A 13,429-nucleotide genomic window follows, 5' to 3' on the forward strand; every position below is an offset into this window, starting at 1 on the left:
AAGTTGCTCGGCATTCAGGATGAAGTAGTAAATTAGCTTAGACATTGGCTTTGTGGGAGAAGCCAGAGAGAGGTGGTAGATGGGTGCCTCTCTGACTGGAGGCCTGTGACTAGTGGAGTGCTGCAGGGATTAGTGCAGGTTGATGTTTGTCATTTATATCAATGATTTGGATGATAATGTGGTAAACTGCTTCAGTGTATTTGAGCATGACACTAAGATTGGGGGTGTAGTGGACTCAAGGAAGACTATGAAAGCTCGCAGTGAGATCTGAACCAGCTGGATAAATAGGTTGAAAAATGGCAGATGGAATTTAATGCAGACAAGTGCCAAGTGTTGCACTTCGGTAGGACAAACCAGTGTAGGTCTCACACAGTGAACAGTAGGGCAGTGAGGAGCGTGGTAGAACAAAGTGATCTGGGAATACAGGTACATAATTCGTAGAAAGTAACATTGCAGCTAAATAGGATTGTAATGAAAGTTTTGGAACATTGGCCTTCATAAATCAAAGTATTGAGTGCAGGAGATGGGATGTTATGTTGAAGCTGTATAAGATGTTAGTGAGGCCTAATTTGGGGTATAGTGTTCCGTTTTGGACGCCTTCCTACAGGAAGGATGTAAAAAAAGTTTGAAAGAGAACAGAGAAAATTTACAAGGATGTTGCCGGGTATGGAGGACCTGAGTTATATAGAAAGATTAAATAGGTTAGGAATTTATTCCTTGGAACATAGAAGATTGAGAGGAGATTTGATAGAGGTATACAAAACTTATGAGGGGCATAGATAGGGTAAATGCAAGCAGACTTTTTCCACTGAGGTTGGGTGGGACTACAATTAGCGGTCATGGGTTAAGGGTGAAGGGTGAAAAGTTTAAGGGAAACATAAGGGGAAACTTCTTCACTCAGGGGGTCTTGAGAGTGTGGAACGAGCTGCCAGCACATGTGGTGCATGCAAGTTCAATTTCAATGTTCCACAGAAGTTTGGATAGATACGTGGCTTGTAGTGGTATGGAGGGCTGTGCTCCCAGTGCAGGTCGATGGGGTAGGCAGCTTAAATGGTTCAGCTCAAACTAATCACAAACAAGAGAAAATCTGCAGATGCTGGAAGTCCAAGCAACACACGCAAAATACTGGGGGAGCAAGTGCTTCATCTACCCCTACACCTCCTCCATCACTAACATTCAGGCCCCCAAACAGTCCTTCCAGGTGAGGCAACACTTCACCTGTGAGTCTGTTGGTGTCATTTACTCAATCCAATGTTCCCGTGTGTGGCCTCCTGTATATTGGTAAGACCTGACGTAGATTGGGAGACCACTTCACAGAGCACCTACGCTCTGTCAGCCTGAAAAGGTGAAATCTCCCAGTGGTCATCCATTTTAATTCCGCTTCCCATTCCCATTCCAACATGTCAATCCGTGGCCTCCTCTGCTGTCGCAATGAGGCCACACTCAGTTGGAGGAGCAACAACTTGTATTCTGTCTGAGTAGCCTCTGAGGCATGAATATTGATTTCTCGAATTTCTGGTAATACTCCCTCCCCCCCTCACCATTCCCTATTCCCATTTCCCTCTCTCACCTTATCGCCTTACCTGCCCATCACCTCCTCCATTTCTTTCTTCCATGGCCTTCTGTGCTTTCCTATCTGACTCCCCTTTCACCAGCCCTGTATCTCTTTCACATCCCTGCTCTTGTATTCTAGACCTCTGGAAGTGAAGCTAACATTGCATTTGCCCTTCTTTTATTTAATTTTATTTTTATTTAGAGATATAGGGGCAGCGTAGGTCCTTCTAGCCCTTTGAGCTGCACTGCCAGTAACCCACCAGTTTAACCTTAGCCCAACCATGGAACAACTTACAATGACTTACTGGCCTACTAGCTGGTACATCTTTGTTCTGTGGGAGAGAAGTGGAGCACCCAGAAGAAACCCATGCATTCCATGGGGAGGATGGACAAACTCCTTACAGAGGACACCAGAAGTGAAATCTGAACTCTGTAATAGCGTTGTGCTACTGTGGTGCCCTTTTTGTCTCTTTCCTTTCTGGAATAGTGGTTTACCAATACTCTCTAAAACCTCTTCAGAATCCAGGGAATCCAATTTATTCACTTCCTCTGCCACGACTTCCCTGAGAGGAGGCTGAGATACAGACTAGGGGACTTTTTATTTGTCAGCACTATTAAAATATTTTATTTTAGTGATAGGGGTTGTCTGTACTCCCTGTGGCTTCTTGGTTACCTATTACTGTTTTGCTTTTACTGTCTTCTATTATGAAAACTGATCCAAATTAATGATTCAGAATCTCTGCCATTTACTATTTCCAATTATCAATTTTCCAATCTCATTCTCGAAAGAACCAATGTTTACTTTAGCTCTGTTCTTCTTTCTGATGTTGTTGCAGAAGCTGTTATGGCCACTGCCTCACAATTCAGCCTTGGTCCTGCGGACCTTAATTTCAAGCAATGGACTGCGTATTGAGTATCCAAACTCAAAGGACTTTTTCTATATTTTACCACAATTTGAGTTTAGAAGGTTTGTCCGTTAACAGAAGACCCTGTTTAGGAATTAAGTCTGTTGTTTGCCAGAAAAATAAAGTCAACATTATGGATTTTATGAGCAACAAGTTTTAAAGAGGGACCTTAATTTTTTCCAGGAACTAAGGTGACTCAAATAGGTTGAATGGAGTAAAATTAAGAATAGTTTAATTTGCACTCAATCATTGTATTTGAGTCTTTTAAGCATCAGGAAACAGATTCAAAATGTATGGGAGGATGAAATGATTTTTTTTACATCAGAATGGTGCAATTAGTTGATGAAGTTGCACGAATATACAAACATATGGTCCTTCAAACCTACCTACTGTTTAATAAGAACATGGTTAATTTGATTGTCGTTACCAGTTAGAACAGTAATACTGCAGTCCTGTGATTATCAAATATCTAGCTCAGAAATCTTCAGTGACACTGCCTTTAGGGAAAAAATTCTCAAAAATTTCCTTCTGTGGGAAACAGTGCCTCTTCTCTGCCTTAATAGGTGTCATCTTATTTTTAAATTCTATCTTCTGTTGCACGGGAAAGCATGCACCCTGTCAAGCCATCTTTGGATGTTAAATGTTTCAATCAAGTCCCTCTCACTCCCAAGAACAGCCAATCCAAACGTTCCATGTAAAGCAACCCACCCATTCCACATATAATTCTCTCTTATTTACAGCAAGCAACACTCTCTGAAATGCTTCCAACACATTTACATAAATAAGGGCAGTGCTGTATAGAAGGCCCCAGACGTGATCTTACCAATATGTTTATTTTCCTAGCACTAAACAATGATGCTCTGTTACATTTCATAATTACTTGTGCCTGTTAAATAGCCTTTTGCAGATCACTAGTCACCCAAATTCCTTTGTCTTCTCCAAAATGCAAACTGATAATGATAGAAGCATAGAATCAGTTTGGCAGTACCTGTGGAAGGAGATACAGATTTCATGTTTCAGGATGACCTTAAATTATTCAGCATGAAACTCTGCTTCCCTTTCCTACTGTGTATTTCTATCACTTTGTATTATGAGGGGTGATTGATAAGTTTGTGGCCTAAGGTAGAAGGAGTCAATTTTGGAAAACCTAGCACATTTATTTTTCAACATAGTCCCCTCCTACATGTACACACTTAGTCCAGCGGTTGTGGAGCATACGAATCCCTTCTTTGTCGAAGTCAGTGTCTTGGACCTCCAGAAGTGGTCCACATCAGGGGTGATTGATAAGTTTGTGGGCTAAGGTAGAAGGAGATGGGTTATTAACTTCAAACTTTCTGCATTATCACTCAGAGAGCTGGACTGTGTGTGCATGTAACGAGAGCTGAATAACTCATCTCCTTCTACCTTAGGCCACAAACTTATCAATCACCCCTTGTATTTCAGATGTGAGCATCTACAATTTTCGTTTGATTTTTTGCCTCTGCATCTCAAACTTCTGTCGTCTCTCACTGTTTTGATAGGCTTTAATTATATTTTCTGACCAAAATGGAGATTTCACTTATTTTCTTCAGTCATATATCAGTTGGAAAGTGTATGGTCGTGCACTTTGGTGGAAGAAATAAATGGGCAGACTATTATTTAGATGGAGAGAGAATTCAAAATGCAGAATTGCAAAGGGTCTTGGGAGTCCTTGTGCAGGATATTCTAAAGGTTAACCTTCAGGTTGAGTCAGTGGTGAAGAAGACAAATGCAATGTTGGCATTCATTTCTAGGTGTATAGAATATAAGAGCAGGGATGTGATGTTGAGGCGCTATAAGGCACTCATGAGACCACACTTGGAGTATTGTATGCAGTTTTGGGCTCCTTATTTTAGAAAGAATATACTGACATTGGAGACGGTTCAGAAGATTCACAAGAATGATTCCAGGAATGAAAGGGTTACTGTATGAGGAATGTCTGGCAGCTCTTGGGCTATATTCCCTGGAGTTCAGGAAAATGAGGGGGGATCTCATAGAAACATTCCAAATGTTAAAAGGCATGAACAGATTAGATATGGTAAAGTTATTTCCCATGGTAGGGGAGTCTAGGACAAGAGGGCACGACTTCAGAATTGAAGGAAGTCGATTTAGAACAGAGATGTGGAGAAATTAGTCAGAAGGTGGTAAATCTGTGGAATTTGTTGCCACGAGAGGTTGAGGAGGCCAAGTCATGGGGTGTATTTAAGGTAGAGATGGATAGGTTTTTGATTAGCCAGGGCATCAAAGGGTATGGGGTGAAGGCAGAGGAGCAGGGATGACTGGAAGAATTGGATCAGCCCATAATTGAATGGCGGAGCAGACTCAATCAGCCAAATGGCCTGCTTCTGCTCCTTTATCTTACGGTCTTATAGTCTTAAATCATTTCCCTTTCACAATCTATCTTTATAATCTCTTAAAGATTCTCAGTCCTCTGTTAGCATTTATTTCGAGAGAACTGGAATATAAAAGCAACGATGTAATGTTAAGTTAATGTAATGTTACCTCTTCCTACAGATGCTGCTTGGCCTGCTGCGTTCACCAGCAACTTTGATGTGTGTTGCTTGAATTTTCAGCATCTGCAGAATTCCTGTTGTTTGATGTAATGTTAAGGCTTTATAAGGCACTGGTGAGGCCTCACTGAGTATTGTGAGCAGTTCTGGGTCCCTTATCTAAGAAACGATGTGCTGGCATTGGGGAGGGTTTAAAGGAGGTTCACAAAAATGATTCCAGGATTGAAAGGCTTATTATATGAGGAGTGTTTGATAGCTCTGGGCCTTTACTCCCTGGAAATCAGAAGAATGAAGGAGGGATCTCATTGAAATCAATCGAATATTGAAAGGTCTTGTAAGAGTGGATGTGATAAAGATGTTTCCATGGTGGGAGAGTCTTAAGACCAGATGACATAGCCTCAGAATAGAGAGAAGTCCATTTAAAATGGAGATGTGGAGGAATTTCTTTAGCCGGAGAGTGGTGAATCTGTGGAATTTATTGCTACGGGCAGTTGTGGAGGCCAAGTCATTGGGTATATTCAAGGCAGAAGCTGACAGATTCTTGATTAGTCAGGGCATTAAGGTATATAGGAAGAAAGCAGGAGATTTGGGCTCAGAGGGAAATGGATCAGCCATGATGGTTCAATTGACCAAATGACCTAATTTTGCTCCTATATCTTATGGTCTTATGGTCTTTTAAAGCCTTCTCAGGTACTGTTTACAACTGTTCCTATCCAACTTTGTGTCAATAACAAACTTAGCAGTCATATGCCTTTATCCTAGAAATTTGCATCAATTGTCTATTTCTATGCTACTGTGATATTTTCAACTTCTTCTTTTACAATGAATAGTTAACTTTTCAAAGCTGGAGAATAGAATGAAAGCATTTAAAAGCTGTGTCGATTGTTGCTCTTTCTGTGACTGCTTTTTGTGGAAGAGAATGTTTTGAAGGTAAATTTAAAACTTAAATAATGTGGTTAATGTCTGCCAGTTCATTTAGCATCTATAAGGGAAAGCTAAGTTAATAATTCAAGTTTGACCTATCAGCAGAATCTTTGCAGTGAGGCAACGACCTGCTACAAGAATTTGAAAGGGCGAATGGTAATGGATATTCATCTTTGCCAAGAGCCTTTCTTTTAGGATCTTGAATGAAGTACATTTAATGTACAATGTCAAAGCTTTTGCATCTGCAGAGTGAAGTGAGTCATAATTGTGATTAAAATCAATATTCTATTCATATTTCATCTTCTCTGATTCAAATGCTGAAGAAATTGAATATGATAGGAAGAAAAACTAAGAAAGAAGAAACTAGCTTTATTGCATTGCCTGTGATTGATTCCCATTTAGCTTAACACTGTGTCTTTGTGTCTTCTCTTCCAGTCCTGGTACCTGGGATAAAGGCCATAGCTTCCCGCCACCCAGCAGACAGACCACCTGACCCCTTCCCAACTCTGTAACATGGGAGCAAGACAACTTCACTTCAAGCTGTAGGGGGAGGGGAGATCAATAGAATTTCAACAGAGAAAATATGACATGAAACAGCACGCCTAAAAGCTGAATGATGAAGACCATAGTAATGGATTTACTTAATAAGAACTGGTCATACTCGTCATTTATGTTATCGTGCTATTGATATGTAAGGGTCTGTTATTGAGGTACTGAAATACTTAGGCTCTATTAGAAAACTCTGAAGTGTTTTAATAGTAGAAGATAGGCATAGCAAGGTAGTCTCTCATACCGGATAGAACTAGTCCGCTATCACTTACCAACTGTGTGATTATTACACAGTTTATGTAGAGTCTAACTATTTCAGGCAATCTCTAGCTAGCAGGAGACCCTCAACAGATAAAATATTAGTGAAAGATAATGAAACACATGTATTTTGAAGTTCCATAGCTAAATCCTGCAAGATATAAAATACTACAACACCATGGAAATAGCTAGGGCAGCTTTCTCTGCAACATATCACAAAATACAGCTCTTCTTTTTTTCCAGAGAATTTATTAAACACAATCCACGCTATATACTGATGCACATTAATTATCATAGCTCCGATAGGCCTCCTGAAAGGTATATAAAATCCAAACATCTCACATCAAGAAGGTTGAAATGCTGCATTCACGCCATTTTAGTTTTGTTTTTTATTTCTCTCCAACAACAATAAGACAAATTGTTAAAAATCAGAAATCCATGCAAACTGGGGAGGATGGTCTGCTTTGATTGAAACTGACAGGAATCAATCAAAAAGGTTTAATTTTTTTGATTAATTGAGTAAAGTGCAATTTCATTGGATAGTTAAATATCTTTGTATGATAGAGATTGTTGAAAATTCTATTTTTGTTTTCCAAGTCCTCCCACCCCAGGACTCTAAACTATCGGGGTAAAATCATAGCCTTGCAAGAAAAAAAGGGGAGCTATTTTTTGCTTTTTTTATTTTTTTTAAAATAAACTTGCATCCCTCAAATAAACTGAAGGAAGATTTAAAAAAAAATTAAAAAAAAGCTAATGGTGCTTTTACCAGATCATGTAAACTACATTCAAAATTATAGCTACTCATTGTTTTAACTAAGCACATAATAGAAAATCGCCACATCGTACTATAAGTAAAATTCTTTCTAAATTCAAAGACACAGTACACAGATTAAAATCTTGACGAGTTTTTCAGTGTTCCACCTTGGAACACTAGAATTCAGATCCACATCTTGTATCTAGGAATTTATCCGTATCAATTTAAGTAACTTGTACATGTAAGAAACAAAAAAAAACACTGCATTGAAATAGATTTTTGACCAAACAGCAAAGCAAACCCTCATCCATGCTATGAGGCATGCTTCGCAAATATTTAACAAACCATTTTCCCATGGTATACCAACCGTATATATTCTCTGCTTGGCTTGCCAGCCAATCAGACATTTAAAATGCATGATCTAGTGTTAGTGACTAATTTTTATATAGACAATGTAGGAGAAATGTATAGTGCATTAAGACACAAGAAATATAATCCCTATTCCGGGCACTTGCCTTTTGAACTGTACTTGTTGGGCCTACAAAAAGGGCCTCTACTACTGTCCTATACAATCAGTAAACAGAAAGTCTTGGGAAGACACTTTTGCTCCTCACTTTTTCCCTAATGGAATAAGTTTCTTGATTTGCACGAATAATATAAAAAAATTCCGCATCAATGTGCCTTGCCCTGGATAGCAATTATACGTGGAATCATTGCACATGTTCCTATAATGTAACAATCCTCTTGGGTCTTTTCCTGGTGTAGCAATCAGAGACACTTTTTAAATGCGACATTGGTGTCAGCCATTGTAAAGTTAAAACATGTAGAAAACAAATCAGTTTTGCCGCAGATAGGATTAGATTTCATTGTTCTTTACGGTCAGTACTTTTGAAATTTGTAGATGCTAGTGTATCAGTATTTTTTTTGGATGTTGCTACATTTTAATATTATTTGGCGTCTTCCTTTGTTTTCCCAGATATATGAAAAAATATGCAATACCTGATTTATCATGTAGAAATGCTTAGCAAGTTTTACTTTTAATTTTTTTTATTTGACCAAAGTTGGTGCTGCTGTTAATGCAGTCTGTTAGGTGTTTGTCTTGTAAATTGTAAACGCTGAATGCACAGACAGGAAGGGCTCTCCTTAGAGTTGCAGTAGAACTGTGAAGCACTAAGCTGAACCCTGCTCCAACAAATTTCAGAACAGTTTGTTCACATTTGAGCCTTAAACTTTCATTCAAACCCCAGACCCATATTTTTGTCAGCATAGCAGACTGCAAGGAATTTGCATTCAAGAAAAACAAAAAAATGCCCATTTTATATGCACATTTGAAACTTCCAAGTTTTCAAATTGTTTACTGATTATGTATATTAAAATGATTAAAACAAGTTTCTGGATTTTGATAGGTGTCTACTAAGTGGTGAGTAAGTGTTCCACAATACCGTATTGTGTGATTGTAATTGTTTGATGTAATTTCTTGTAATCCACATCGTTAGCCTTCCTTTAGCACGTAGCTGGGCATTACATTGACATATGTGCACTATAAAGAGCAGCTTGCAGTGCTTCACAGTGAAGGGAATAGCACGGACAAACTTTTTTTGTAGGAACCTTGTTAAATGCCAAGGTTTATGAGTAGAATTGGTTGTACATACAAAATAATAAGTAAAAAAAATGCACCCTGTTTTTAAAACAGTTTTTAAAAAAAGCAATAGTTTGGGCAGTTAATTTTTTTAAAATTTTTTTTTGTTGGTGAGTGTGATTAGTCATGGCTGCAAAGCAAGGAAAGAGAAAAAGTTGAGCTGCCCATTCAGCAGATTTGTAATTTGTATGTTGTATAGTTGTATTAATTACACTGATTTAATCTGCCCTATTTTGTAATGCAGGAACTTTTGTAACATTGTTAAAATGAGAAAAAAAATCTGTCAACTTAGCTTAGTGGATCTTCTGATTGTTGGTTATAAGGCAGCATTCGTAGTATTGCTATTCCTCTGGGAACTGGATTTGAGTTATAAACTTTCCTGTTTCCTTTTTTGTATGTATTTAAGTACTTTATTTTTCTTCTTTGATTGGTATGGCATATTCCTATACTTATAAAGTATAGGCTACTGAGAAACCATTATAAATGGACATTACATGCTGTATTTTTGAAGGTATTTGTCGTTTCAAGTATGAAAGATGCTAAGGGAACCTGAACAAATTTAAAGTTTAAAAAAAAGGAAAAGTTTTTTAAAAGGTTTGGAAAAACGATAGTATGTAGGCAAATGGGTAATGGATGAAACAGACTGTAAGTATTATTAAGCTAACTCTCTTTCACAATATCAAGAACACTACAAAATGAGAATTTGGTTTCATTTGGGAGGTATGGACAGCATGTCATTCTTGTAATAGAAGGGAGGTGTGATTATTTTTTTCTTTACTCCCCACCCAACCGTCAGGCTGGGTAGATGTAATATTAACTTAACCCTTTGATTATTTAATTATGTTTGCATCCTCTTAGAATGTAACCCTAAGAATGTTGCTGAGGTACACAAAAAAGCAAGCTTAGAGTATACAATACTTGGTTAGAAATGTATGTTTCTGTTTTTAGTTATTTTGCAAAACAGTGATCATGGGTTTTTTTGTCTGCCAATAAGTTAGCAGTTCTGACTGACTGACTTAAAAGTCAAAGTTGAAATTAGTCAAGTAACAGTACAGACAGACTAGAAATTGCCTAAAGCTCTAGATCAGCTATTCTTCACAAGAAAGGATGGGAGAAGAGATAAAGACCACACAAGAATGAAAATTCCTCTCGAAAGCATAGTTTTGCAGAATTCAGTCAGCCCACAGTAATATTCAAGTTCCATGACAGGTTCTCTCACCTTTTTCTTCATGCATATTGCAGCTTTGTAGTGGCAGTGTTGATAAAATATATATTGGACAAAAAAAATCAGACTCATAGCTTGAGACAGTTTTTTTCCTTGTAGTGATTTTTTTGAATGTCAGACAATATTACACTTTGAATTGTGTCTCTGGAAATATCTTTGATAGAAGGCCTCCATGGAACAAAATACCATAAGAACATGACTTTGAGATTGGCTTGATAATATAAGGAGAGCTTTAATGGCACCTGGCAGGATTCAGATGCACTAAAATAAAAAAAAAGACTTGTCTTGAGAGTATTGCATGCATCAGCGTTTGACAGTAAAACCCAGCTTTGCATTTGCAAACCGAGGCTGTACAACAGCTCGGCACTTAGAAAGCCTTTTTAATTAAAAAAAAGTTCAAAAAAAGTTTGCAAACAATACTGAAAATTGCTTTGATGTGTGGCAGATAACATTAAAGCTGTCCCATAGCACTTAATTGTAATGAATACTGTGTCACCAAGTTTATTATCAAATTTACTGTTAAATGCAAATCCATTACATGGTGCTATTACAGGCTGGCAACGAAATGTGACAACTTGGGCTCACTTCACTTGCTTTATGACAGTGTAAATGCGTAGCAGTGTTTTCTGCATGAGAACTATGCACAAAATCTATGGTTAACCTTGGTATCTATTGAGTTTACGTCAATCCTTGCCTTTTGTCATTATTATAAATGCCAGCTTTAGATAAAATAAAGAAATAAGAATACCAGCATATTACCTGAAACATTACAAAAAAAAAGTGGTGCCTGTGAAATCTGTATTATATGAATCTTCTGAACTACAATTTTCTACAACGGTCGCCTTCGCTGTCTGTCAGAACCTTCTCCTCATGATGATTAAGCAAATGTAAAGTAACCATACAATATTACTGCATGCTATTCCATAATGCTTATTGAGCTGTATAAATATTACTCAAGTTTATGTTAGTCATTTTTTTTTCCTGACTTGGTTCTTGTCAGATAGTTTAAAGATATTTCACTGAGAACCCATCTGTCTATCTTTGGGGGTGTTTTCAGGTTTTTTTTGAGGTAATACATTTACTTTTAAAAAACATTTTCAGTATTACTTATTTTTGTTTGTTTATTTTGCTTCACCCTAGGGGGTGGGCACAGTTCCAAATTTAGAAACTGTGTACCCAATAAAACTTACCTGACAGTTATCTATAAGTGGCATCGCACGCGATTCAGTTTAATTTTTTTTTAATTGACGTCTGTGCATTTACCGTCCCATTACTGTGCAGCAGTGCTGTTTTGTCCGGGTTAGAAGCTCCTTCCCCAGCAGAAGGATTAAAAAGAACTTCAGTTTTTTTGGGAGCAGGTAGCACTTTAACAGATGGGAGAATGGGTACCCGTGCCCACCCCTACCTTCACACCAGAGCACGTATTTTTAAAACGAGAATTAAAGAAATGGCTGTTTAGTTTCATGCACGGTTGAACATTTACTTTAGATGAATTCAGTAAAAATGTTGTGCCTCTGGTACTGGCAATGATTCTGTTCTCGTGGTCATTTTTTAAAACAAACGTGTATGTGAAAGTATGTTATTGGTTGAGAAACACTGTGGGCATCAATTCTTACTCAACTAAATCTCTGCAAGTTTTGAGCTGGTGTGGATTAGTTTAACTCTTGTATTCAACCATTAGTGCTACCACCTTCTCACATTACAATACAATTACTGGAAGCAAGTGCTGCATTTCCTATGCAACAAAAAAAAGGAAAATAAAATGCTAATGCTACTGTACCCTGTATTCATGACTTATTATTGGTGTCTTTTAGTTGCAGTGGGAAGCAACGTCATTGAAAAGAGGTGAGATGGTGGTGGAAATCCCTCTGCAAATAAGGAAAGCAGGAAGATAGTAATAAGAGGCAATTGGTCAGCCATTAGCCCATGTGCCAAAATTGAATGTTATTTGTAATGTCTTCTGTTGCTTTCAGATTGCAGTACTGATAAAATAGTCCCATTTGAGTTATTATAGAGCACTTCACTGATTATTTTATGGTAGTTTTTAATTATCTCTTGTGAAATTGTTTTCATAGAAAAAATTATTCAGTGCAAAGTGGTTCAAGATGTCTCTTAAGAGATATGATAAAGTGCAAATTACTCTACACACCACTGCCCCACCAAATTTTGTTACCGATTTTCCAGTCTCTTTCTGGACCCCACCTCTTCCACACCTTGTCACCTCACTCCAAAGCTTAAGTCCATAATGATGGCCATATCTTTAAATCTGACCTCCATCTCTGCACATTAATTGATTGCGACCCCTTCCCTTCCAGTGTTGACTTTGATTGCAGTCCTCCCTGGCCAGCAGTGACCTTGCTTGCCTTCAAAACCACAGCTAACAAACCCTAGTCAACAGTCACTGTTATTGGCACTGTCTCAGCTGACACATCGCCTAATGAGACCCAGCCTCGTTTTCAAGTAAGTGGCGTATGATGAATAAACACTTCTTAGGTGTCCAGCCAGATACAGTACCTGGCTGCAAGCCTGAGAAGATTTTATTCATCATATACTCTGGGAAAGCACTAGATTCTTTCTAAGTGGCATAATTTCATCAATGATGACATGCAGTACTCTTTTTGTCACATCTGAGGGCCTGGGGTCTAATGAAATTTGGATGCACTACAACTTGTTTCACAAGATACGGCCATAGGAGCAGAAGCGGGCCATTCGGCCCATCGAGTCTACTCCGCCATTCAATCATGGGCTGATCCAATTCTTCCAGTCATCCCCACTCCTCTGAATTCTCCTCATACCCTTTGCTGCCCTGGCTATTCAAAAGCCTATCTATCTCTACCTTAAATACACCCAATAACTTGGCCTCCTCAGCCTCTTGTGGCAACAAATTCCGCAGATTTACCACCCCCTGACTAAAGATGTGTTAAATTCCTTCCACCTTCTCATGTTATGCTAGTGACGTCTGTGTAACATAGATGCTATTTATCTGGTTACATTTATATTTCAGATTCTCAGTTATACATACAGTAGTATATCTTCACTTAGTTCACTGGTTAATATGTTAAATATTATTCTGAAAACAAAGTTTGGGCTAAC

General features: G+C 38.1%; 1 protein-coding gene across 7 annotated transcripts in view; it reads left to right on the forward strand.

Moving 5' to 3' along the window:
* The window catches only part of nfia (nuclear factor I/A), a 580,788-nt gene extending 568,582 nt beyond the window's left edge, over positions 1-12,206 (forward strand). For 3 of the 7 annotated variants that reach the window (XM_063064289.1, XM_063064288.1, XM_063064290.1), the window contains exon 11: positions 6,347-12,203. In XM_063064289.1, coding sequence (XP_062920359.1) covers positions 6,347-6,364 — 18 coding nt within the window. In that variant the 3' untranslated portion in view covers positions 6,365-12,203. Of the gene's footprint in view, positions 1-6,346 lie in introns of all 7 variants that reach the window. The other 4 variants (XM_063064287.1, XM_063064292.1, XM_063064294.1 and 1 more) reach the window with 3 other exon arrangements.
* Positions 12,207-13,429: the final 1,223 nt, after the last annotated feature.

Source organism: Mobula hypostoma, chromosome 12, assembly GCF_963921235.1.
Source record: "Mobula hypostoma chromosome 12, sMobHyp1.1, whole genome shotgun sequence".
In the NCBI taxonomy this organism is placed as follows: Eukaryota; Metazoa; Chordata; class Chondrichthyes; order Myliobatiformes; family Myliobatidae; genus Mobula; species Mobula hypostoma.